The 26,396-nt window shown below is 46.0% G+C and overlaps 1 protein-coding gene and 2 long non-coding RNA genes across 5 annotated transcripts in view; 1 reads left to right on the top strand and 2 right to left on the bottom strand.

Annotated features, from left to right (window-relative positions):
• The window catches only part of LOC109570752 (solute carrier family 2, facilitated glucose transporter member 5), a 28,833-nt gene extending 23,325 nt beyond the window's left edge, over positions 1–5,508 (bottom strand). Inside the window, exons 1-2 of one of the 3 annotated variants that reach the window (XM_019976930.2) lie at positions 5,453–5,508; positions 3,895–3,985 (exon numbers count right to left, since the gene is read on the bottom strand). In XM_019976930.2, coding sequence (XP_019832489.2) covers positions 3,895–3,927 — 33 coding nt within the window. In that variant the 5' untranslated portion in view covers positions 3,928–3,985; positions 5,453–5,508. Of the gene's footprint in view, positions 1–3,894; positions 4,131–5,350; positions 5,370–5,452 lie in introns of those variants that run through there. The other 2 variants (XM_070768268.1, XM_070768269.1) reach the window with 2 other exon arrangements.
• A 10,667-nt stretch (positions 5,509–16,175) lies between these two features.
• On the top strand, positions 16,176–20,113 carry LOC109570232 (uncharacterized). The gene is made up of 3 exons (XR_002182431.2): positions 16,176–16,349; positions 16,576–16,885; positions 19,608–20,113. It is a non-coding gene; the product is annotated as an uncharacterized lncRNA (long non-coding RNA).
• LOC139176400 (uncharacterized) lies at positions 18,066–24,441 on the bottom strand. Its single transcript, XR_011560826.1, has 3 exons — positions 24,346–24,441; positions 21,257–21,509; positions 18,066–18,679 (listed from the first exon to the last, which is right to left on the bottom strand). It is a non-coding gene; the product is annotated as an uncharacterized lncRNA (long non-coding RNA).
• Between the last annotated feature and the right edge of the window lie 1,955 nt (positions 24,442–26,396).

The following is a 26,396-nucleotide window of genomic DNA, read 5'->3' as shown; positions in this document are numbered from 1 at the left end:
CATGCTGCAGGGCAACTGAACCCATGTGCCACAGCTGCTGAAGCCTGCGTGCCCTAGAGCTCATGCTCTGCAACAAGAAAAACCACCACAGTGAGAAGCCCTGTGTCTCGCAACTAGAGCAGTTCTGGCTCACTACACCTAGAGAAAGCCTATGCACAGCAACAGAAACCCAGTGCAGCCAAAAATAAATTTAAAAAAATATATTTAAAAAAGTTTTAATTGATTATGGTGATAGTTATTCAATTCTGTGAATGTATATTGAATTGTATAAGTTTAAAGGGGTGAAATGGTCTGGGAGTTATATTCCCAATAAAGTTATTACACTATATAAAAGAGGGGTGTAAAAGAAATTCAGATTTAAGCTTTCCTTTTTGTCTCTCTTCTCTTCTTCTTTTTTTTAATACTTGTGAGGAGGACAAAAGGAAGAATTTGGTACAGGGTTGGATTAGGGCATGAGAAAGAGAGGAAGGGGCCAGACAGGATGTGCAGGTCTCCCACAAGCTTGTTAAAAATGACAAGAGGGGCTTCCTTGGTGGCTCAGAGGTAAAGAATCTGCCTGCCAGTACAGGAGACACGGTTTCGATCCTTGGTCAGGAATATCCCACGTGCTACGGAGCAACTACGCCCATGCACCACAACTATTGAGCCTGTGCTCTAGAGCCTGGGAGCTGCTACTGAAGCCCGTGTGCCCTAGAGACTGTGCTCGGCAACGAGAAGCCCCTACAAAGAGAAGCCTGTGCATTGCAGCAAAGAACAGCCTCACTCGCTGCAACTAGAGAAAAGCTCCACACAGCCATGAAGACCCAGCACAGCCAAAAAAAAAATGACAAGTGGCTCCGCGGCCTCGAGACGCGAGACGGGGCTGTTGTCCGAGACCAGGGAGAGCTGTGATTTGTGGTTTGGAGAAAAGCTAGGGGTCACTTCCCTCGTGCCCACAGTAAGCTGGCTTCCTGTTTTTCAAGACGGTGAGAACATTTCTGACAGGGTGTGATTCCAGGTCTCTGGGAAGAAGGCCCCACCCAAACCATCTCTCAGGAATTTGGCTCCAATTTCTTTTCTACCGTCAGAGAGACACTCTCAGCCTAAGACTTTTGCCTGTCATGCATCTCCAGTCAGAACAAAAATATCCTGGGAAAATAAGAGTTCCTATGAATTATTAACACAGTAAGTCACTTTATCACACTATGGAATGAATCCAAAGTCTCACAAACGTTCCTTGAGGTCTGAGTGCTGAGGAGAGGAAAGATAGACAAACTGGAAGTGCCCTGTCTCTGTGGGAGTCCGCAGCTGCCTTTCTTGCTGCTGGCTGTGTGGCCTTGGGCCAGCTCCTAAACTTCTCTGTCTTTCATCTGTAAAATGGGGATGATGATACTGCTTTCCTCACAGGATGGATGTGGGGAATAAATGAGTTCATACATGTGAAACGCTCAGACCCACAGCTGACTTGTGGTACACACTACAAGCGTTACACATTACATCAGAGGTTTGTTATCAATATTAATTATTAACGATGCAAATCAGAGGGAAGTTACTTGCTCAATGACACTCAACTAGTTGGTGGCGGCATGCCACAAAAAAACCTCTGCTTTCATCTTCCAAAGCATTCTGGCATTTTCTTTTTATAATCCATTTTATTTTGTCTTTCAGCCCAAGAATCTTTTTTTCCCCGTGGGAAGTCTTCGGGCACACCAAATTTGTGTCTTTTCTCTTTACAGATGAGGAACCCAAAGGCCGGTGAGGTTGCGGTCACACACACAGCCACCAGAGGGAAAGAGAGCTGGGCCCTTCCCACCAGCCTGAGCAGCGGCCCCACCCCCACCCCCGGTGGTCGCCCAGACTCTATGGCCTCACTCACTGTCCCCACTTCTCCTCAGCTCCTAAATGCCCCCTTCAGCTTTGCTGTGTGACTTGCAGGTTCTTTTTCACAGCCACCACTGGCTTAGTTCTGTTTTGATGTCCCCCGGCACGTATTTACCAAAGGACTAGGTCTGCCCTCAGGAGCCTGGAAGGGGGGCAGCATGCATTCCCTGGGATGGATCCCTGGAGGAGGCCTCCCTCCTGGGGGGGATCGCAGAAGCAAGTGACTATGATTATGTTTTGTATGTAACCGTTTAATCACGTCCTTTCAAAATGCATCGTTCATTTTCAGGGACCACCACGTGGGGCATTTCTGTTATTTTGCAGCCGCACTTGGGGACACAGTTGGGCGGCGCATTACTCTCTGAAGAGGCGGCACAGAAAGGACCAGGGCTTCCCCTGATCCCCTAATCTCCAAGCTCTTGTTATCTCACAGTCTCTTCTCTGTAAAATAGAGGAGATAACGTTTGACCTAGCACGGTCTTATTACCATGAGGTCCACAAGACAAGCCCTGTGGCGTGACACACTGATTCCAAAGCAGGAAATCTCATGGGCGAGGGTGAGACTGGCATCTGGTGAGCAGACACCAGAGATGATGCCAAACAACCTACAACAGCCAGGCCAGCCACCACCATCCCCCTCCCTGGCCCCACAGCTCCGAATGTCAGTAGCGCCCTGCTCTAAAGGATGATCAAAAAATAATAATATGGGGACCTCCCTGGTGGGACAGTGGGTGGGAAACGGCCTGTCAATGCAGAGGACACAGATTCGATCCCTGATCCGGGGAGATCCCCCATGCTGAGGAGCAGCTAAGCCTATGTGATGCAACTACTAAGCCCACACACCACAGTTCCTGAAGCCTGTGTGCCTAGAACCCGTGCTTCACAAGAGAAGCCGCTTCAAGGAGAAGCCTGTGCACCTCAACGAAGAGTAGCCCCTGCTCACTGCAACTAGAGAGGGTCTGTGTGCAGCAACGAAGACCCAGTACAGCCAAAAATAAATTAATTTAAAGAATAATATGTATGGCGGATCTACTCTGTGCTAGGTAATTTACATGCATTATCTCATTTAGTTGTTCCAGCAGCCCTCTGTGAATGGCAAGGCTATCATTCCCATTTTATAGATGAGAAAACGGAGGCACAGAGTAGTTAAATAACTTGCCCAAGTTCCCACAGCTAGAATAGGCTGGAGCAGAAATGAATCCCAGGCATTTCTGCCTTCCAAACCCACTTTAATCTATTAACTCCAGAACATGTGTCCAACTTGACCATGGCAAGGGTCTCATATCTATGAATAAATAGTAATTTGCACAGATATGTATCTACTCCCATCAATATAAGCAGATGCTGTTGCAGTGAATAAAATGCAAACTTCTTAAAAGTGTCAGTACTTTTATGTTACCTTTCTGTCCCTATGCATTTTCCTCAATCAAAAGATAATCAAAAGTACAGCAAGAGACAATCAAAAATAACAACAGCAATTATACAGCAGCACACTTCGAAAGAAGTCCAGAAAAATCTTTTGTCTCTAAAAAAAAAGGAGTCTCATTATCTAAAAGGTAGGAAATCTCTGCTACCGAGCTGAGTTACATTCAAATCCTGCAACATCCTTTCTATCTTCTTTGCATACTGGCTTAGCTGGATTTACCTGCTGAAAAGGTTAATGAAAATGTCCAGAAGCCAAAATCAAATAAAATCAAAAAAATCTCTCAGGGGCCATGGGTAAGGATATTGTTGCTGATTTCAGAAGCCCTTCATCTAAAGTTCTTAAGGAAGTTGTGATAAATCAATGCCTTTGAGTCCCATCAATTCTGTTCTAACTACTTTGAAAAGCTGTTCCAGAAGAATGCGTCCCAAAGAACCTTTAAACCTAAAAGTCTCTAAATCTCTCCTCTCTCTAGTCCCTGTAAAGTCCAGCTGCGGGTGAACTCTGAGGGGGCGGCCCCCCGTGCACACGACTTTGAAGAGCATCCCCCAGCAATGCTGAACAGGTCCTGATGGGGCTGCTCCTCACTGCCTCCCTGACAGTACACTTACCCCTTCCCTCTTGACTGGATCCTGCGGCTCCATCTTTGCTCTGGAAGTGCAGAGTTCTGCTTGTTTCCTTTCAGCCAAAATACCAAATGCACTGAATGGCGAGAGAAGACATTCTGGATGTACTTTGGCCGAGCCAGGTAACAGCCAATAGCATTTTTATGGGCAGTCTAAGGCAGAATAACCCTTTCGGGAACCCAGACGTTTGCCTTGTTTTCACTTCTTCTTTTGAAAGGAGCTGTCTGGGGTCTAGCTCAGCAAGTGGGCACCCCCCAGGGACTGTAGGCACCGTGCCTTCCTGATTGGGACAGTCTGCGGTATTTTCTTACTGCGAAAGTCAGCCTCATGATGGGTGACTGGAAGGGTTATTTCTGTCACAAAACGTGGAAAGCAACAGGTGCCACTGACCCTGCAATACTCCAGGTAACAGAGGGGCAAGAGACGGGCTCATTAGTGGCTTCTCAGAAGAGAACCCTGCCAGAAATCCTGCAGCCAAGTCCCTCTGCAGGAGACTCGGCTTTTGCCCAAATTACCATGCAACACTTTTCTCGGAAAGTTTCTTATTTTTCTTTTTAAGGAACTCAGAGTGGCCAAGGGATGCGATTTTCTGTGTAATCATCACTATTGCAAAAGCAGTAAATATTTCAAATCCCTTTATCTGCAGGGCAGGGAAAGTGAGTCACAGCTGCTCGTCTGGGTCCTCACTCACGGCCAGGCCATTGTTGGCCCCCTGCGCTCAGCACGTGTTCAGCCGTCATGAGGGCACACCAGGTCAAGCAGCCAAAATCCAGAGCAAAGCCTCACAAGGTTTTCACCCTTACTGTTTTATTTGCTGTGGCACAAACCCCACAGTTAATATAGGCACATGACCTGGTTTACTTTCAAGTAACAGTTAATTGGGGGCCCACTGTGTGTCAGGCACCGTTCTTGGCATCAGTGGCAAGCTGGGGAATTGGTGCCTCTGTGTAGGAGGCTGCAGACGAAGGTGACCGTGTGTGTGTGTGTGTGTGTGTGTGTGTGTGTGTGTGTGTGTGTGTGTGTGTGTATGTGGTCCCTGCTTCCCCATTAACATGTGTCTGGGGTGTACTGGGGGGCAGTGGGGAGGTGGGCATTGACCATTTTCTCTCTCTAACCTCACTTATTGTTTTTTCCCTTCTGGGTCACAGCCCTAATACAATGATTTCCAACTAAGGTTTGGCAAGACCAGAGGTTTCCAATTATTTCAAAAGAGTTTTGAAAAATTCTCCACAGAAAATGCACTTTAGTTGGGGGGGGGCAGGGAGGGGAGAGTGAAGAAAGGGGACAGGTTGGGGAAAACAAAAGCAGTGTCAGAAGTTTGCCATCATGGGTCATTGCCAGGCCCAGAGGAAATCAAGAGAACCACTTCTTGGCCCAAAGCTTCCACTTGGCCCCCTGCGGGCCCGCGGGGAGCTGACAACTGAGAGAGGGGGACACAGACCTCTCCTCTTCCTGCAGCCTTCACCTCCCACCTGGAGTGGGGGTGGGGGAGGAGACGGCGGTACAGGCCCAGGATGGGGTGGGGTTGGGGGTGCGGTAGTACCTGCTCCGTAGGCCTCAGGCAGGCACCGCCGCGGCGTCACCAACGCCTCAGCGGCGGGAGCGCAGCGCGAGCGGGAGAACGCGCTGGGAGGCCGCCGAGGGGAGGCCGCCGAGGGGAGGCCGCCGAGGGGAGGCCGCCGAGGGGAGGCCGCCGAGGGGAGGCCGCCGAGGGGAGGCCGCCGAGGGGAGGCCGCCGAGGGGAGGCCGCCGAGGGGAGGCCGCCGAGGGGAGGCCGCCGAGGGGAGGCCGCGGGTATGCTGCGCGCAGAACGCCTCCTTACCCTTGCCCAGGGATTCCCCCACCCGTCTGAAGCCTCTTCAGCCCAGGACCCTCGAGGGCACCTGAGGACCCCGGAGGGCCTGGAACAGACTTGTCCCCGCTCAGGTCGTCTGTGTCTGTCCCCTGTCAGGTCCTTCCCACCCCCCGCCCCGGGCCCAGCAGCCTGGGGTCCTCAGGACCCTTTAGGCCCGTGGGAGGAGGGCGGGCCTTTGGGCGTCCACGGATAATGCGGAATCAGAACGCGGACTGGCACCCTGGTCCGAAGCGGGGACTGTCCCTGCTGTGTGGCCTGGGATGGCCCTCTACAAGTGTCTGTGGTTTACTGAACTTTCCATGTTTATTTATTACCCTCGAGAGCTGAAAACGGGGATTGGGAGGAGGAGATGGAGGCGCAGGGTGGGGGGTAGGGGAGGGTGTGGGTGTCGGGGAGCTGGGAGGAGGGGAGTGTCTTCTTTACATCTCTGGCCCTTGCTCTCCCGCCCTGCTCTCCCCTCCTTCTGAACTAGGGAGGGAAACTACCGATTGAAATCCGATTTTGTCTTGGGGTTTAAAACGACAATAATAAACACCACTGATTAACCTAAGGACATTTTGCCCAATAGCACATAGCAGACCAAGGCGTGTCCTGGGAACACGTACTAATGTTTCCAAGAAACTGACCTGTGCTTGAAACTACCTCTGATGAGAGCCAAAGAATCATTTTTAAAGCAAAGAGGAGATAACTAAAAGAACCTATCGTATAGCACAGGAAACTTGCAGCACTCTGTAATGACCTATATGGGAAAACAATCTAAAAAAGATGGATATATGTATAAGTGATTCACTTTACTTTTCAGCAGAAACTAAGACAACATTGTAAATCAATCACACTCCAATAAAAATTAATTTAAAAAATAAATAAAAGAGAAAAGTGGCCAGACTCAGGTTCTGCCAGGACTTTCCTGATTTTCTCTTCTCCACCTTCCATACAGTTTGATTCATTACAGGGAAATTATATTAGGATTTTATCCAGAAAAGGACCCCAAAACTAATTTTGGGGTCCTTTTCTCTAGATTAGGTACTCTCTAATCTCTCACAATGGAGAAAGTGTTTGCTAAGAATACTTGTTTGCCAAGAATTCTGACAAGAGAATTTGGGTCCCAGATCTCATTCCCAAATCATTACCATATATTATTATTATTAAGCATCATTAATATAAAGTGTAACTATATCATGTGGCTAAGAATCTAGCGGGGAAGGCAGAATTTCGTCTGGTAAAACACTTGATGAATTTGTAACTATAAAAGAGTTCTAAAGAAGGGTTGGGGAGCTGGTCAGGGAAGTCTTCCCTAAAAAAGTGACCTTGAGCTGAAATGGGAAAGAAAGATGAATAGACCAGTGCTGAAGCTGAAGCACCAATATTTGGCCACCTGATGTGAAGAGCTGACACATTGGAAAAGACCCTGATGCTGGGAAAGATTGAGAGCAGGAAAAGAAGGGGTGACAGAGGATGAGATGATTGGATGGATGGCATCACCGACTCAATGGATGTGAGTTTGAGCAGACTCTGGGAAATAATGGAGGACAGGAAAGCCTGGTGTGCTGCAGTCCATGAGGTCACAAAGAGTCGGACACAACAGCTGAACGACAGCAAAGCAAAAGGGGATGAGATAGAGATGGGGTGGTGGAGACATCCTTCCAGATAAGGAACAGTAAATGCCAAGGCCTGTGGCAGAAGAGAAATTGCAAGGTCAGTATAGCTGAAGAGCACCAGACAGGAAGAGTAAATGAAGAAGGAGCCTGGGGAAGTGGGTAGGGCCAGACTTATAGCCCGGGTGAGAGAGCTTGATTTTTGTTCTAGGAGAAGAGACAAGGCATTAGAGGATGGAGGGTGATCAGAGCTGTGTTTTTAAAAGTTCACTGTGGCCGCCTAGAAGAGAAGTGATGTGGAGACAAGAGACCAGTGGATTTGGGGAAGAGAAGAGAGATTCATTTTTTGCTGTTGAACAGGCAAAAGATGGGCTTCCTGGGTGGCACCAGTGATCAAGAATCCACCTGCCAATGCAGGAGACACAAGCGACTCAGCTTCAATCCCTAGGTCAGGAAGATCCCCTGGAGGAGGAAATGACAACCCACTCTGGTGTTCTTGCCTGGAGAATTCCATGGACAGAGAAGTCTGGCAGGCTACAGTCCATAGATCTGCAAAGAGTCAGACATGAATGAAGTGACTGAGCACAGACACAGGCAAAGATACCAGTTGCCTGAACTGTATGGTGGCAGAGGTTAGAGAAATACATGCATTTGAGAGATATTTAGGATGGAAATTGACAAAACTTGATGATTGACACCAAAGGGAATTAAGAGGATCTTTGTATTACTGTTGTAATACAAACAAAAAATAAAAATGGTCTTTCTGAAAATTAAGATTTTCAGAAATTGAAAAGAAAAAGTTTATATGGGAAAATGTAACCAAGATGTGAGATGTTGAATTAGCATCACGCAGCAGAGTGGCAAATCCCTGGGCTGTTCTTGAAACTGAACAGGACCCTGTGCAGCTCCTAGGCACAGAAGCCTTTCTGTGTACCCCATTTCTTGTTTGTAGGGAACAGACTCCAACCTCCATGACTTTCCCTGAGTCCCAAAGGGTAGAATTGGGCTGTTACTAATCTGGGAAGGGAGGGAAAGTAGAGACAAGAGAAAGTTAGTTAGTGAAAGTTAAGTCGCTCAGTCGTGTCTGACTCTTTGCAACCCCATGGACTGTAGTCCACTAGGCTCCTCCATCCATGGGATTCTCCAGGCAAGAATACTGGAGTGGGTTGCCATTTTCCTCTCAGGGGATCTTCCTGACCCAAGGATCGAACCCAGGTCTCCCACATTGCAGGCTTTAACCTCTGAGCCACAAGGGATTTAAAGAAAGTCCTTAAGAAACAGCCAACAAATAACAATGCAGCCTTGGGGTGGGGTCCTGGTTCTGCCTCAAGGGATACACATAATAATATCTTTAAACTCTTTGTAGAACCAAAACTCCACAACAAATGGAAGATGTCAGCATTCTTCATTCCAGAGAAGCTCTCTAGATTAAAGGAACCACAGAAACCCATCAGATTACCAGAGACTAGTTTAAAGGAGTTTAGGCACACACTCTAATCTTATCAGCAATCCCCTCCTTGAACTATTGCTGTAAAACTCATCATCTAATGCTCCTGGGTTGGGACACAGTTTGTGAAGGGCATGAGTCCTCTCTCTCCCTCTTTGCCTGGCAAAGCAATAAAGCTATTGTTTTCTACTTGACTCAAAACTCTGTCTCTGAGATTCAGCACTAGTGCAGAGGCTGAGTTTTAGGTATCATTCTGAGATCAGACAATGATACCAGGGCTTCAGAACAGTGCTGATGTCATCTCTACTAGGAATGTTCTGGAGTGTTTAAAGTTTTGTTGTGGGCCTTTATTGCAGAGACTGCTGTAGGTGCCCTAGTGAAAAGAGAACACTCAGTCGTGTCTGACTCTTTGCGAGGTATGGACTGTAGCCTGCCAGGCTCCTTTGTCCATAGGATTCTTCAGGCAAGAATATTTGAGTAGGTTGCAACACCTTCCTCCAAAGGATCTTCCCGATCCAGAAATCGAGCCTGTGTCTCTTAGGTTTCCTGCATTGGCAAGTGGATTCTTTACTACTAGTGCCACCTGGGAAGCCTATATATATGTGTGTGGGTATGTGTCAATCGCTCAGTTGTGACTGACTGCAACCCTATGGACTGTAGCCCACCAGGCTCCTCTGCCCAAGGGATTCTCCAGGCAAGAGTACTGGAGTGGGTTGCTACATATATAAGCCTATATATATATATGTGTGTGTGTGTGTGTGTGTATATATATATATATATGCCTATGTATACATATATATATATAAGCCTATGTATATATATCAGAGAAGGCAATGGCACCCCACTCCAGTACTCTTGCCTAGAAAATCCCATGGACGGAGGGGCCTGGTAGGCTCCAGTCCATGGGGTCGCTAAGAGTCGGGCACGACTGAGCAACTTCACTTTTACTCTTCACTTTCATGCATTGGAGAAGGAAATGGCAACCTACTCCAGTATTCTTGCCTGGAGAATCCCAGGGACAGAGGAGCCTTGTGGGCTGCTGTCTATGGGGTCACACAGTCGGACACGACTGAAGCGACTTAGCAGCAGCAGCATGTATATATATGTGTGTGTGTGTATAAACAAATGGGGTTTTGCTTTCAAGATGGCAAAGTAGAAGGACATGCGCTCATCTTCTCCTGTGAGAACTCCAAAATTACAACTTGCTACTGAACAATCATCAACAGGAGAATGTTGGATCCCATGAAAAAAAGATACCCCATGTCCAAGGGCAAAGGAGAAGCCCCAGCAAGACAGTAGGAGGGGTGAAATCACATTTAGAATCAAATTCCATACCCTGCAGAGATACTCTGAAAGTGAAAGTTGCTCAGTCGTGTCTGACTCTTTTCGACCCCATGGTCTATATGGTCCATGGAATGCTCCAGGTCAGAATACTGGAGTGGGTAGCCTTTCCCTTCTCCAGGGGATTCCAACTCTGGAATCGAACCCAGGTCTCCCACGTTGCAGGCAGATTCATTACCAGCTGAGCCACCAGGGAAGCTCAAGAATACTGGAGTGGGTAGCCTATCCCTTCTCCAGTGGATCTTCCCAACCCAGAAATCGAAACGATGTCTCCTGCATTGCAGGTGGATTCTTTACCAACTGAACTATGAGGGAAGCTCAGATGCTAGGAGGGCTCAAACAAAACCTTGTGTGCACCAGGGCCCAGACACCCCACCAAGACTGAGCCAGACCTGCCTTTGAGTGTTTGAGGGTCTCCTGTGGAAGTATGGGTCTGCAGTGGCCTGCCACAGGGGCAGGGGCTCTGGGTGCAGCAGAGCTCAGTGTGGAATAAGTCCTCTTGGAGGAGGTTGCCATTAACCCCATCATAGAGCCGCTGAGCAGACGAACTTTCACAGGGAGTCCTGTGTAAGTCCTGGAGAAGGAAATGGCAACCCACTCCAGTGTTCTTGCCTGGAGAATCCCAGGGACGGACGGAGGAGCCTGGTGGGCTGCCGTCTGTGGAGTCGCACAGAGTTGGACACGATTGACGTGACTTAGCAGCAGCAGGGAAACAGACTCTTGTGTCTCGTGCGCACCAGGACCCAGGAGAAAGGAGCAGTGACCCCACAAAAGACCGACCCAGACTTGCCTGTGAGTGTCCAGGAGTCTTCGACGAAGCCATGGGTTGGCAGTGGCCTGCTGCAGGATCAGGGGCTCTGAGTGTAGCAGTGAGTGCATGGGACCTTTTGACTGAGGTCACCGATATCTTCATCTCCACCATAGTTTGGTCTCAGATCAAACAACAGGGAGGGAACACAGCCCCACCCACCAACAGAAAGTTGAATTAAAGATTTACTGAGCACAGCCTCGCCCATCAGAACAAGACCCAGTTTCCCCTACAGTCAAGTCTCTCCTATCAGGAAGCTTCCATAAGCCTCTTATCCTTATCTGTCAGAGGGCAGAGAGAATGTAAACCACAATAACAGAAAACTAATCAAACCGATCACATGGACCACAACCTTGTCTAACTCACTGGCCCACCCAAGACTGATGGGTCAAGGTGGAGAGTTCTGACAAAACTTGGTCGACTGGAGAAGGCAATGGAAAACCACTTTAGTATTCTTGCCTTGAGAACCCCCATGAACAGTATGAAAAGGCAAAAGATATGCTCTGAAAGATGAACTTCTCAGGTCGGTAGGTGCCCAATATGTTACTGGAGAAGAGTGAAGAAATAACTCCAGAAAGAATGAAGAAACAGAGCCAAAGCATAAACAACTCTCGGTTGTGTATGTGACTGGTGATGGAAATAAAGTCCGATGCTATAAAGAACAATATTGCATAGGAACCTGGAATGTTATGTTCATGAATCAAGGCAAATTGGAAGTGGTCAAACAGGAGATGGCAAGAGTAAACATCGACATTTTAGGAATCAGTGAACTAAAATGGACTGGAAAGGGTGAATTTGATTCAGATAACCATTATATCTGAATTATAATTATTCATTATATCTGAATATACTGTGGGCAAGAATCCCTTAAGAAGAAATGGAGTAGCCCTCATAGTCAACAAAAGAGTCTGAAGTGCAGTACTTGGGTGCAATCTCAAAAACGACAGAATGATCTCTGTTTTTTCCAAGGCAAACCACCCAATATCACAGTAATCCAAGTCTATGCCCCAACTAGTAATGCTGAAGAAGATGAAGTTGAACAGTTCTATGCAGACCTACAAGCCCTTCTAGAACTAACACCCAAAAAGATGTCCTTTTCATTATAAGGGGACTGAAATGCAAAAGTAGGAAGTCAAGAGACACCTGGAGTAACAGGCAAGTTTGGCCTTGGAGTACAAAATGAAGCATGGCAAAGTCTAACAGAGTTTTGCAAAGAGAATGCATGATCATAGCAAACATTCTCTTCCAACAACACAAGAGACTAATCTACACATGGACATCACCAGTTGGTCAACACCAAAATCAGATTGAATATATTCTTTGCAGCTGAAGATGGAGAATCTCTATACAGTCAGCAAAAATAAGACTGGGAGCAGACTGTGGCTCAGATCATGAACCCCTTATTGCAAAATTCAGACTTAAATTGAAGAAACTAGGGAAAACTACCAGACCATTCAGGTATGACCTAAATCAAATCCCTCACGATTATACAGTGGAAGTGACACATATATTCAAAGGATTAGATCTGATAGAGTGTCTGAAGAACTATGGACAGAGGTTTGTGACATTGTACAGGAGGCAGTGATCAAGACCATCCCCAAGAAAAAGAAATGGAAAAAGGTAAAATGGTTGTCTGCAGAGGCCTTAAAAATAGCTGAGAAAGAAGAGAAGCTAAAGGCAAAGGAGAAAAGGAGATATACCCATTTGAATGCAGAGTTCCAAAGAATAGCAAGGAGAGATAAGAAAGCCTTCCTTAGTGATCAATGCAAAGAAATAGAGGAAAACAGTAGAATGGGAAAGATGGGAGATCTCTTCAAGAAAATTAGAGATACCAAGGGAACATTTCATGCAAAGATGGGCACAATAAAGGACAGAAATGGTATGGACCTAACAGCTGCAGAAGATATTAAGAAGAGGTGGCAAGAATACACAGAAGAACTATAGAAAAAATATCTTCATGACCCAGATAACCACTATGGTGTGTGATCAATGACCTAGAGCCAGATATCCTGAAGTCAAGTGGGTCTTAGGAAGCATCACTACATACAAAGCTAGTGGAGGTGATGGAATTCCAGTTGAGCTATTGCAAACCCTAAAAGATGATGCTGTTAAAGTGTTGCACTCAATATGCCAGCAAATTTGGAAAACTCAGCAGTGGCAATAGGACTGGAAAAGGTCAGTGTTCATTCCAATCCCAAAGAAAGGCAATACCAAAGAACGTTCAAACTACTGCACAATTGCACTCATCTCACACACTAGCAAAGTAATGCTCAAAATTCTCCAAGCCAGGCTTCAACAGTAAATGAACCATGAACTTCCAGATGTTCATGCTGGATTTAGAACAGGCAGAGAAACCAGAGATCAAACTGCCAACATCCATTGGATCATAGAAAACATAAGCGATTTCTAGAAAAGCATCTACTTCTTCAATGACTACACCAAAGCCTTTGACCTGTGTGGATCACAACAAACTGGAAAATTCTTCAAGAGATGGGAATACCAGACCACCTGACCTGCCTCCTGAGAAATCTGTATGCAGGTCAAAAAGCAACAATTAGAATTGGACATAGTTCCAAACATGGTTCCAAACAGCAGACTGGTTCCAAATTGGGAAAAAAGTACATCAAGGCTGTATATTGTCACCCTGCTTATTTACCTTATATGCAGAGTACATCATGCAAAATGGATGTACTGGCTGGATGAAGGCTGGATGAAACACAGGCTGGAATCAAGATGGCTGGGAGAAATATCAATAACTTCAGATATGCAGATGACAGCACCCTTATGGTAGAAAGTGAAGAGGAACTAAAAAGACTCCTAATGAAAGTGAAAGAGGAGAGTGAAAAAGCTGGTTTAAAACTCAACGTTCAAAAATGAAAATCATGGCATCCGGTCCCATCACTTCATGGCAAATAGATGAGGAAACAATGGAAACAGTGAGAGACTTTATTTTGGGGGGCTCCAAAATCCCTGCAGATGGTGACTGCAGCCATGAAACTAAAAGACGCTTACTCCTTGGAAGAAAAGCTATGACCAACCTAGACAGCATATTAAAATGCAGAGACATTACTCTGCCAACAAAGGTCCATATAGTCAAAGCTATCGTTTTTCCAGTAGTCATGTATGGATGTGAGTTGGACTATGAAGAAAGCTGAGTGCCAAAGAATTGATGCTTTTGAACTGTGGTGTTGGAGAAGACTCTTGAGAGTCCCTGGGACTGCAAGGAGATCAAACCAGTCAATCCTAAAGGAAATCAGTCCTAAACATTCATTGGAAGAACTGATGCTGAAGCTGAAACTCCAATACTTTGGCCACCTCATATGAAGGACTGACTCACTGGAAAAGACCCTAATGCTGGGAAAGATAGAAGGCAGGAGGAGAAGGGGATGACAGAGGATGAGATGGTTGGATGGCATCACCAATTTGATGGACATGAGTTTGAGCAAGCTCCGGGAGTTGGTGATGGACAGGGAAGCCTGGCTTGCTGGAGTCCATGGGGTTGCAGAGTCGGATACGACTGAGTGACTGAACTGAACTGATATATTTGTTTGCTTTAATTGATTACAGTCAAAATCAGGTTTGTTTGATTTTTTGACTGAGCTGTGCAGCTTGTGGGATTTTAGTTCTCCAACTAGGGGGTTGAACACAGGCCCCAGGTAGTGAAAGCATTGAGTCCTAACCAGTGGACCACCGTGGATTCTCAATCAGATTTTAAATTGTGATGAAACAGCTCTCTACTAGAAGCAAACCACCTAAGGACCCTCATTTTAAAGGACCGAGCAAGAACCCTGTGGCCTGCTGGGTACAAACAACAGTGGAGATTTACTCAGGCTGTTGTCTTTTAGACTGCATTTGCTTTTGTTTGTGTTCAGATGTTAAAATTGCCTGGTGGTCCGCCTCAACCCTGTTTTCCTCTTAAGCTCCGTACTTTATTTATATGCTATGTTATAGAAGGTGGGTTTCCTTAGAAACATGTGTATCGCATTAGAGTACCTGCACATGTCTTGGAGGACACAAAGCGAGGCTGCTACCAAGGGGTGTGTGCACTGTTTGATTGGAAGGAGGGGCAGGAAGGCAGGAGACAGCTCTGGGTCATCCCCATTCCAGGATTAGGTAAGGAAGGAGTAATTAACAGGTCCCGGCTTGCACCCAGCCCTCCACACAGGCAGCACTCCTGGTGCAGGGGTCTGAGAGGTTGACACAAGACTTCCCAAGCCTGGTGCGCAGTGGGGTCAACTACACCTTGCCCAGGCCTGCTGGGTTCTGGCCATTGGAACCCAACTCTGCAACGTGGGTGGAAGGAGGAAGGAGAGAACATGCCCGATCCAAGCTTTCTCTCTCCTCAGGCCAGATTCTGCCGTCATTGAATCAGGCCCAAGATTTTATCAGATGCCTGCAAGGCAAAAGGCTGCCAATCATGCTGACTCACCTGGTGAGTAAGCTTCAGAGACCTTACAAGGTTCCTAAGTTTTCTTTCCAAGAACAGAATTTGACCTCACCTATTAGGGTGCCCATGCTCTAAAGGGAGTGACCCTTGGGAATCACGGAGATGGGTGAAAGCCAGGGGATCACGAGGCTTCTCAGGGACATGAGTGGCTTCTGTTGGTTACACATTACCCTGGGTAAACAACTCTTTTTTTCCCACATCATGTTAAAAATAAAAACAAAACAGCAAACATATAATAAAATTGACCATTTTTAGGTGTACAGTTCAGTCGTGCTAAGTATATTCACTGTTGTACAACCAACTTCCAGCACTTTCTGATCTTGCAAACTAAAGCTCTGTATCCAACAAACACTAACATTCCCCAGCTCTGGCAACCTCCATTCTACTTTTTGTTTCTGTGAACCTGACTGCTTTAGTTGTTTCATGTAAGTGGAATCTTGGAGGATTTGTCTTTTGGACTGTCTTATTTCACTTAGCACACTGTCTTCAGGGTTCATTTGTGTGTGGGCAAGGATGCAGAGAAATTGGAACCATTGTAGGCTGCCCGCGGGAATGTAAAATGGGGCAACTGCTGTTGGAAAACAGTTTGGTGGTTTCCTAAGAAGTTAAAAATGAATTACCTTAGGACTCAGCAATTCTACTCCTAAATATATTTTAATTCCAAAAGAATAAAAAAAAGTTGGCATTCAAGCAGAGATATGAATATGCATATTCATAATAACCCTATTTACTATAACCAGAAGGTGGAAACAGCCCACACTTCCACCAATGGATGAATGAATAAACAGATTGTGATATATACACACAATGGATTATGTAGCTATAAAAAGAAATGAAGTACCGACACAAGCCACATTAGCCTTGAAAACATTATGCTACGTGAAAGAAGCCAGGCACAAAAATGTCACATGTTGTAGGATTCTACTTATACTGGAAATTCAGAAAAGGTAAATCCGTAGAGACAGAGAGCAGATGGGTGGTTGCCAGGGGCTGAGGGGAGAGAAGAAGGGGGAATGATTGCTTAATGGGTGTGAATTTTCCTTTGAGAGTGATGAAAATGCTTTGGAACCAGATAGAGTGGTGATTATACAACATTGTGAAGGTACTAAACGCAACTAAATTGTACACTTTAAAAAGGTTAATTTTATGTGAATTTCTCCTTTAAAAAAAAAGGGAATAGGACTTCCCTGGTGGTTCAGTGGTAAAGAATCCACTTGCCAGTGCAGGAGACAAGGGTTCTTTCCCTGATCCGAGAAGATCCCACATGCTTCGGGGCAACTGAGCCCACGTGCCACAACTATTGAGCCTGTGCTCTAGAGCCCAGGAGCCACAGCTACTGAAGCCCGGACGCCCTACAGCCCATGCTCTGCAGCAAGAGAAACCACTGCAATGAGAATCCTGCACATCACAACTGGAGAGTAACCGCTGCTCACCACAACTAGAGAAAAGCCCTCGGAGCGACAAAGACCCAGCACAGACAAAAGTGAGTAAATATACAAAATTTTTTAAAATAAAATGAAAAGCAAGGGAATAAATGCTGAAATTCCTTGGTATGCCACTGCCCATCTCTGACTCTATGGTTTTGACCTCATATTAATAGTGTTAAAGGATAATTTTCAGGGATTTCCCTGGCAGTACAGTGGTTAAGATTCTGCGCTTTCACTGCAGGGGTCAAGGGTTTGATCCCTCGGTGGGGAACAAAGATCCTGCATGCTGTGCAGCCAAAAAAAAAAAAAAGAAACTTTTCAAAAAAAGTGAAAATTATGACTTTTTTCCTTCCAGTTTTATTGAGATGGAGTTGACATACAGACAGCACTGCTTAAAGTGTACAGCATAACGAGTTGGCTTACATACATCATGAAACAATTATCACAATAAGTTTAGTGAGCATCCATCATCTCATACAGATGCAAAATGAAAGAAAAAGAAAAAAAATATTTTCCTTATGATAAGAACGCTTAGGATTTACTCAATTAACAACCTTCATGTGTAACATACAGTGTTGTTAATTTTATTTACCTTGCTGTACTTTACACCCCTAGCACTTATTTCTCTTGAAACTGGAAGTTTGTACCTTTTGGTCACTTTCATCCAATTCCTCTTTCTCCAGCCTCTGGCAGCCACTCATCTCATCTCTTTCCCCATGAGTTTGTTTGTTTTTGAAGCATAATTGAACTACGGCATTGTGTTTGTTCCTGGTGTACAACCCAGTGACTATCTCTATACTTTTCAAAATGATCTACTTACAGTATGTCACCCTACAAAGACATTACATAGTTGTAGACTCTGCTCTCCACATTGTACCTTCCATGCCAGTGAGTCATTCATTTTTTAACTCTTACTCTCCCTCACCTGTTCCTCTCTTCCTCCCACCTTTTACCTCCTCTGGCAACTGCCTGTTTGTTCTCTGTATCTATGACTCTGATTCTCTTTTCTTATGTTTCTTCATTTGTTTCACCTTTTAGATTCCACATGTAAGTGAAATCATAAGAGGATTTGTCTTTCTCTGTCTGACTTGTTTCACTTAGCGTTAAGTGAAATTTAATTTTACAGTATTATTGTCTAGTTCCAAGATTCCATTCTTTTTTATGGCTAAGAAGTATTCCATTGTGTGTGTGTGTGTGTGTGTGTGTGTATACCACTTCTTCTTTTTGGCCATGCTGTAAGGCTTGCAGGATCTTAGTTTCCTGGTCAAGAATTGAACCCAAGCCCTTGGCAGTAAAAGTGCGGAGTCTTAACCACTGCAACACCAGCGAATTCCTACCGCTTCTTCATCTATTCATCTATCAGTGGACACTTGGGTTGCTTCCGTATATTGGCTGTTGTAAATAATGCTGCAGTGAACATGTTGTTGCTATTTAGTTGCTAAGTTGTGTCTGACTCTTTTGTGACCCTGTGTACTATAGCCTGCCAGGCTCCTCTCTGTCCATGCGATTTTCCAAGGCAGGAATACTGGAGTGGGTGGCCATTTCCATCTCCAGGGGATCTTCCTGGACCAGAGATTGAACTCCCGTCTCCTGTATTGGCAGGTAGATTCCTTACCACCAAGCCACCAGGAAATCCCATAATAAACACATATATACACATATACACATATGAAAAGATTCATACATCTTTTCAAATTAGTGTTTTCATTTTTGTTGGATAAATACCCAGGAGTAGAATTGCTGGATCATACGGTAGTGCTGTTTTTAATTTTTCAAGGAACCTCTATACTGTTTTCCGTAACGTTGCAGTGAAAATGAAAAAGAGGGATGAGTTTTTTTCTTTCTCTTCCCTGAGAACAAAGAAGATAAAGAGAACAGTGAGCAGGCCTGAACATTTCTAGTTTTTTTACTTTAACTGCTCCAAGCTCTGCATGTCTGTAACTGAGTTTGCTTTTTCTGCCTCCTCTGTAGGAGCTACATTTCACAGCTATTATCTCCTCCCTTTGTAGTTCTTCTTTTCTACATACCATAAAGAAGGCTCCAGAGCCACCAAACTGCCAAACTTAATTACTGGGTTACTGACAGCCTAAGACTGCTTTTTAAACAATGGAAGAGGAAGGAGACAAGATCTTAAAACCTTTGTTCCTCATCACCGACCCCTGACTGTGAGCCCTTATCTGATATAAGCCCCTAGGTGCCCCATGGTGGGGGGCACAGTTCTTGAGGCATGAGCCCACTGTGTTCCCCTCTCTGCCAACTGAGAATGAAAATCACCTTTTTATTTCCCCCACACTCTGTATTTTTTTTATTCAGCTTCGATCGGCAGAGAAAGCCAAGATTTCAGCCAGCAACAATAACTGTTGTACCAATTTACATCCCCCCAACAGTGCAAGGGTTCCCGTCTCCCTACATGCACATCAACACTTCTTTGTTGTCTTTTTGCTAATAGCTGCTCTGAGAGGTATAAGGTGATATCTCCTGGTGGCTCTGACTTGAATTTCCTTGATGATCAGCAACCTTGAGTATCTTTTCATGTGTCTGTTGGCCATCTGTATGTCTTGGAAATAAAATGTCTATTCAGATCCTCTGCCCATTTGAAAATTTGGTATTGGAATTTTTTTTTTTTTGGATGTTGAATTGTGTGAGTTCCAGCATCAGGCACCTACAACTCGCAGAACTGTAAGCTCAAAGTAGTATAGGGGTAGAGCCTTGTGCCAACAGGAAGTCCACGCTGAGCAACGCACGACTTTACACTGAAGCACGTGGTTTTTCCTACAGTGGTTTGAAATCAACCTTGGTGGGAGCATCACAGATAACAGTGTGAAGTGAAGATATCTCCAGCCATATCAACAAACAAGAAATGTCCCAGCCATCAGCGATTACTGGCCTCCAAACGTGAATGAGGGCTCCATGGATGCTGCCCCGCACCCCCCACGGTGATTGCTGAGGAGCTGGGGGAATGCAAGAAGCAGCCATCTGCCACATCCTCACTCCTTAAGGTGAACAAGGAAATAGGATTTAGCCCCAGATAGCTGAGGTGCATACGAAAGGAATGAATTCAGTGAGCCCAGAGGCTTGCAGCTTCCCGTGTATAGAACGCTAAACTCCTTAACTTAATATCTGATCTTCGATGTTCAGATTGCCTGCTCCCTTTGTTACAAACTTGTTTGTAGCCTGACTTCCCCTCCTGCCTCCTTGGAGCAGTTTTCTCAGAGCTACTGAGATGCTGTCTCCCAGGCTCGGAGTCCTAAACATTTTCACCAAATAGAATAACTCTACTTTCAGGTTGTGAGTGTAGTTTTTACTCGACATCAGCAAAGTCTCTAAATCAGTGCCACCCTCGCCTCCAGTTGGTCTGTGGCTGGGCAGTTACAGCATCCCCCAGAATCTGGTGCCACTGATGTCCCAGGACAAGATAACACGTTTTACATTTCTAACCGTTGCAGTGAAAAGGATAAAAGAGGAATGAGTTTTTTTCTTTCCCATTCCTGAGAACAAAGAAGGTCAAGACAATGGTAAGCAGGCCAGAACATTCCTAGTTTTTTTACTTTAACTGCTCTTAACTGTATGTCTGTAACTAAGTTTGCTTTTCTGCTCCCTAACTCTGCAGGAGTTACATTTCGCACCTATTATCCTTTGACTCTATGCTAAATACATCCTGTATTTATCCTTAAATCCTGATGTTTACCCTTAAAACACCCTTCCCCTGGTAGTTACACATCAAAAAGAAGGCCGCAGAGCCACCAAACTGCCAGACTCAATTACTGGGTTACTGGCGCCAGCCTACGACTGTCTTGGAAACAATGCAAGAGAAAGAAATCAAGGTCCTAACACCTTTGTTCCTCGTCACAGACTCCTGACTGCAAGCCCTCATCTTATATAAACCTCTAGACTTCTCAAGCAGGGGGCACAGTTTTTGAGGCATGAACCTACTGTGTTCTCCTCTCTGCTGGCTGAGAATTAAAGCCACCTTTCTATTTCTTCCAAACTCTGTCTCCATGTTTTTTATTCGGCTTCAGGGGGCAGAGAAAGCCAAGATTTTGTCCAGCAACACAACTAGGATCTTGAGGAGCATATTATGGAAGCCAGCAGCCTAGTGGGTGCTGCCTAGCTGCTTAAGTCCCCCTGGAAGCCAAACTCTGCAAGCATCTGACCACTGTCTTGAAGACCCTGCAACCAGAGTTTCTCTAGGTCTCCCAGGTCTGTGGACTGGCAGGAGCCATCTCACCTGAGAGCTTGTGAGAAGTTCCCAGACCTGCTCAAATCAGAACCTGCATTTTAACCAGAAGCCCAGGTGGTCCTGGCTCTCAGGAAGGTCAGAAGCACCCCTCCGTGCTGTGCCCGAAAGCAAATGTGGCATCAGCGACTCTCCCCAGACACCCAGCCCAGAGTCCTCCAGGCTCTGTGCCCGGCCAGGGCAGGCTTACCCCCAGGGCTGACACAGTATCCCCAGTGCTCTCGTCGTCACTCATGTCTCTCATCTCAGTGATGGTTGGTTCACTTCAGATGGCACCTGCCCTCCGACTCTCCACGATGCTTTCAGCCTGCTTTTCCTGCCGGGGTGGTGGGGATGAAGACAGGGACAAGACAAAGGCTGGCCGCTGGTATTTAAGGAGCTCTCCCGGGTGCAACAGGTCCAGGCAAATCCAGGGATTTGCTGTGTTCCAGGGAGAAGAAAAGCTGCAGAAAGATTAGAAGAAGGGAGAGTCTGCTCTCATCTCCCACATAATGGTCTTGAGAAATTCCCCAAACACTTGTTAAATAGGGACTGCTCAGCAGGAGTGAGTGTGAGATTGTTGCATCTGGAGCTAGCTGGGCCTGAGGCACTGGAAGGAGGGGAGGATCCAGCTGTGGGGGTGGGGCAGAAAATAGTAGGATCTTCTGTGGCACTTAGGGACTTAAGGAACACAGACAAGCTAACTGATCACAGTGATGGGAGGGAGGGGGCTTGCAGAGCATTCCTTGGGCTCAGTCATTGTACTAAGCACTGGGTCTCGCATTAATTTCGTGATTCCCTCCTTTTTTGATGAAACTGAAATGCAGAGAGGTAATGATTATTTGCCTAGAGTCACATGATTAGGAATGGCAGAGTCTTGTTTGACAGTTTCTCTCCTTTCGGTTCTTCATTTTTCACACCTGTCTCTCTCCTGGCCACATTCCTTGGACCAAGGCTTGCCTGCCAAGATGTGGCTGGGTGAAGACTTGACTGACCTCATCAGTAGTGGTTTACTACGCCCAGGAGACTGGCCCAGAAAGACGTAAGTTGCAAGAGTCAACCGGGTGGGGGGTGGGGGGGAGGGAAGCTCAACATAAGAGCTGTAAGTTGAATTTTACTCAGTTATCATACTGAGGACTATAGCCTGGGAGACAGTCTCTCAGCTAGCTCTGAGAAACTGCCAGAGTTGGGAGTTGGAGGAGAATGTATATGAAATTTTTTGACTGGGAAATACATGTAGTCAAGCCTTGCTGTTGTTGTTTGGTTGCTAAATCACGCCTGACTCTTTTGCAACCCCTTGAACTGTAGCCTGCCAGGCTCCTCTGTCCATGAGATTCCCCAGGCAAGAATACTTGAGTGGGTGGCTATTTCCTTCTCCAGGGGATCTTCCCAACCTAGGGACTGAACCCACATCTCCCATATTGGCAGGAAAATTCTTTTACCACTGAGCCACCAGGGAAGCCTACGTCTTAGTAAAAGATGACTGCCAATCACAAAAACCAGATATCTCCAGTTAATGATTTTAGTGCTTTGTTCTACATGGCAAGTGCAGAGAATCTGGGGTCATGGAAATTCTTCCTTAGATATGCATCTTAACTGTCTAGAGGCCCATGTACCCAGAACACAGGGTGCTTCATCCTGAATTCCTTTCAGGGTGTGCTGTCAGGCAGAGGCTAATGACTTGTAGAACTGGAAGAAAGGGCAACATTTTTTCATTTCCACAAATAACATCTAGTTCCCTCCAAGAACTTTCAAGAAACACTAAACATTCTTTAACAGAAAGCATCGTGACAGTTTACACCCAGAGAATTCTTTACCTTCAGAGCCTTACCTCACTATACCCTCTAATTCCAAACTGTGATATCATAATCCTTGCCCAATCCCAAGCATATTAAAAGACCCGCTTCAAATCACACTTCAAATATGTGCAACTTCCAGAGGTTAAGACAGTCCAGAGGTTAAGACTCCGCCTTTCAATGTAGGGATGGTGGGTTTGATTCCTGGTCAGGGAACTAAGGTCTCAAATGCCCCTGCGTCCAACCAGAATTTTTAAAAAGTGCCACTGGTTGTCCAGTGGTTAAGGTTCCATGCTTCCAGGTCAGGGGGCACAGGTTTGATTCCTGGTGAGGGAACTAAGATCTCATAAGCTGGGCTGTGCAGCCAAAAAACAAAAATGTCACTAAATATTCCACTAAATGTCCCTCCCACTCTGTAAAGTGAGGTGAAAGTCACTCAGTTATGTCCAACCCTTGGCGACCCCATGGACTGTACAGTCCATGGAATTTTCCAGGCCATAATACTTGAGTGGGTAGCCGTTCCCTTATCCGGGGATCTTCCCAACCCAGGGATCGAGCCCAAGTCTCCCGCATTGCAGGCGGATTCTTTACCAGCTGAGACCTACTAAGGCCCTGTTGAGAATGCTTTTCCTTATCCTGCCAGCAATGCATGGCTTTGTCTTATCAATAGGCAGGGCTGGCTCAATGGCAGACCTGCAACCCATGCAGTCACTAGCGACTCTGTGAGAAAGGCAATCTCATTTGGCCCTACTGTAATAAGATCTCAGTAAACACTAGCTTTCCTGGTGGCTCAGAGGTTAAAGCATCTGCCTGGGATGCGGGAGACCTGGGTTCGATCCCTGGGTCGGGAAGATCCCCTGGAGAAGGAAATGGCAACCCACTCTAGTACTCTTGCCTGGAGAATTCCATGGAGGGAGGAGCCTGGTAGGCTACAGTCCATGGGGTCACAAAGAGTCGGACACGACTGAGCAACTTCACTTCACTTTCACTAAACACTAGCTAACTCATATCAATGTCCTGACCCCATAACACCAGGAAAACTTTTTCTTCATGGAACCTGGATTCCGTTCTAATAAGTGATTCTGAGTTTGAGGGTTTTTTTTTTTTTTTTTTTGTGGGGTAGGGGGGATCCCACATGCTTCATTCAGAAAGTCATTCGTCTCTTCCCCCCAAACTTCTAACTTTTCAGATGTGAAAGCTTTAGGCCCCATGTACATGCTGGGCTGGTGCCAGGGTCTCACTCTGTGCCCAGAACCCCACTGGTTTTGGGGGAACAGGCCCAACAAAGTGGTCCATGGAACTTCTGGTCTCTACAGACACCATGGCATCTCAGAGGTCTGCTTAGAAGGCTATGGAGCAGAGGGAGGTGCTCTTCAGGGTGTCTGCTGCTTGAGGGCAAGAATACTTGCCAGAAGTAGGGAGTCAAGAGGGAAAAGGAGGGCTTTCCAGGGAGAGGGAACAGCATTATGATATCATGATTTATAATCAGAAATCTGTATTTCACCTTCATCTGTTCCTGGAGATGCTAAGATACTTGGAATTTCCTCAGCATTGAGGGTGTCTTTGTTATGTCAATGAGGTGACTTTTGAAAAAGCGCTGTGTAAACAAAGAATGGGGCTGGTTGCCAAGGGAACCAGCTCCAAGATAGGGGATTGGAACTTTCAGGCCCCCCTCCTCAATCTTCTGGAGGAGGAAGGGGCCGGAGGTTGAATCGACCACTGGTAGGCAATGATTTAATCAATCATGCATGATGCCTCCATTTAAAACACAAAGGACAGGAGAACACAGAGGTTTGGGGAAAGTAGGACTAGAGGCAAGAAAGACCTGTGTCCTTTCACACCTGGCCTTGTGCACACCTGCCTTCGGGCTGCTCTTGAATTGTATCCTTGGTAATAAGCAGTGATCTGATAAGTAAAATGTTTCTCTGACTTTTGTGAGTTAATTGAGCAAATGGATCAGACCCAAAGAAGGGATCTTGGAACCTCCCATCTACAGATGGTTGATCAGAAGCATAGCTGACAACCTGGACTTTGAGCTGGTGTCTGAAGCGGGGAGGCAATCTTTGGGACTGAGCCCTTCACCTGTGGATGTGATGCTCTCCAGGTAGAGCTGAATGGTGGAACACCCAGCTGGTCCTACAGCTAGGGTCACAGAATTGCTTGTTGGAGTTGGGAAAAACTGCAAGCATCACTAGCATGAAAGGGTGTGCTGTCGCTGGGGTGAGAAGAATGGAGGGAAACCTGAAGAGGCGATAGGTGCAGCTTGGAGGAGGCCTGAGAGTTTGGACTGTTCCCAGCCACTGGAGTGCTTCAGGCTGGGCTGCCTGGCCAGACTGTGCCTCAGGTGGTGCTCAGAGCCTCCCTGAGCCAGATGAGGGGGCTGGTGGGAAGATCAGAGAAGGGTGATGAAGGGTCATCAAGAGGAGGCGGGATGGACGGAGAGAGGCACACAGCACCTAATAAGGAGCAGAGGGTCTCTGAAAGGTTTCTCAGCACCAGTTGGGAAAGGCTTTTCCATTTTCTCGAAGGTAAGCGCATTAGTGTCTGGTTCAAGATGTGGGGACCAAGGCAAGAGAAAGTAGCTAAAAAACTCTCCCAAGTGGTTGCCTGGAAGAAGCAGGACATTGCTAATTCTGTATTGTTGAAGTTTGTGTGTGTTGCATCTGTTTTTGATAATTTTGTTGCAGAAAGGGGGACCCCTTCCAGGGCCTGAAACTGGGCTCTTGTCTAACACTCGGAAATGAATTGTCCGAGGAGACACATCTGCTGACAAAGCAAGAGATTTTATTGGGAAAGGGCACCCAGGTGGAGAGCAGTAGGGTAAGAGAACCCAGGAGAACTGCTCTGCCACGTGCCTCGCAGTCTCGGGTTTTATGGTGATGGGATTAGTTTCCGGGTGGTCTTTGGCCAAGCATTCTAATTCAGAGTCTTTCCTGGTGGTGCACGCATCACTCAGCCAAGATGGATGCTAGCGAGAGGGATTCTGGGAAGTGGACGGACACGCGGTGTCTCCTTTCCCGAACTCTTCGGGTTGGTGGTGGCTTATTAGTTCCCTATTCCTTATCAGGATCTCCTGTCATAAAACAACTCATGCAAATGGTTACTATGGTGCCTGGCCAGGGTGGGTGGTTTCAATCAGTGTGCTTCCCCTAACAATTTTATTTTTTTTTAATTAAAAAATTTTTTATTTTATATTGGAGCATAGCTGATTAACAATGTTGTTAGTTTCAAGTCTACAGTAAAGCGATTTAGTTATACATATACATGGATCTATTCTTTTTCAAATTCTTTCCCATTTAGGTTATTAACAGAATATTCACCAGAGTCCCTGTGCTATACCATAGGTCCTTGTTATCTTCCCAAACTCCCAATCTATCCTTCCCCCCATGTTGCATCTTAATAACAAAATTAATATAAAAAAGATGCAAGCCATTTCTAGGGGCTACTTTATGTATTTTTCAATTACATAATTATATTAAGACTTTATTTTTAGAGCAGTTTTAGGTTTATAGCAAAATCGAAGGGAAGATACAGATTTTCAATGTGACCCTTGCT

The sequence above is a fragment of the Bos indicus genome, chromosome 16, assembly GCF_029378745.1.
Source record: "Bos indicus isolate NIAB-ARS_2022 breed Sahiwal x Tharparkar chromosome 16, NIAB-ARS_B.indTharparkar_mat_pri_1.0, whole genome shotgun sequence".
Taxonomy (NCBI): domain Eukaryota; kingdom Metazoa; phylum Chordata; class Mammalia; order Artiodactyla; family Bovidae; genus Bos; species Bos indicus.
The sequence above is the reverse complement of the archived record's forward strand: the minus strand, read 5'-3'. Positions and strand labels throughout refer to the sequence as shown.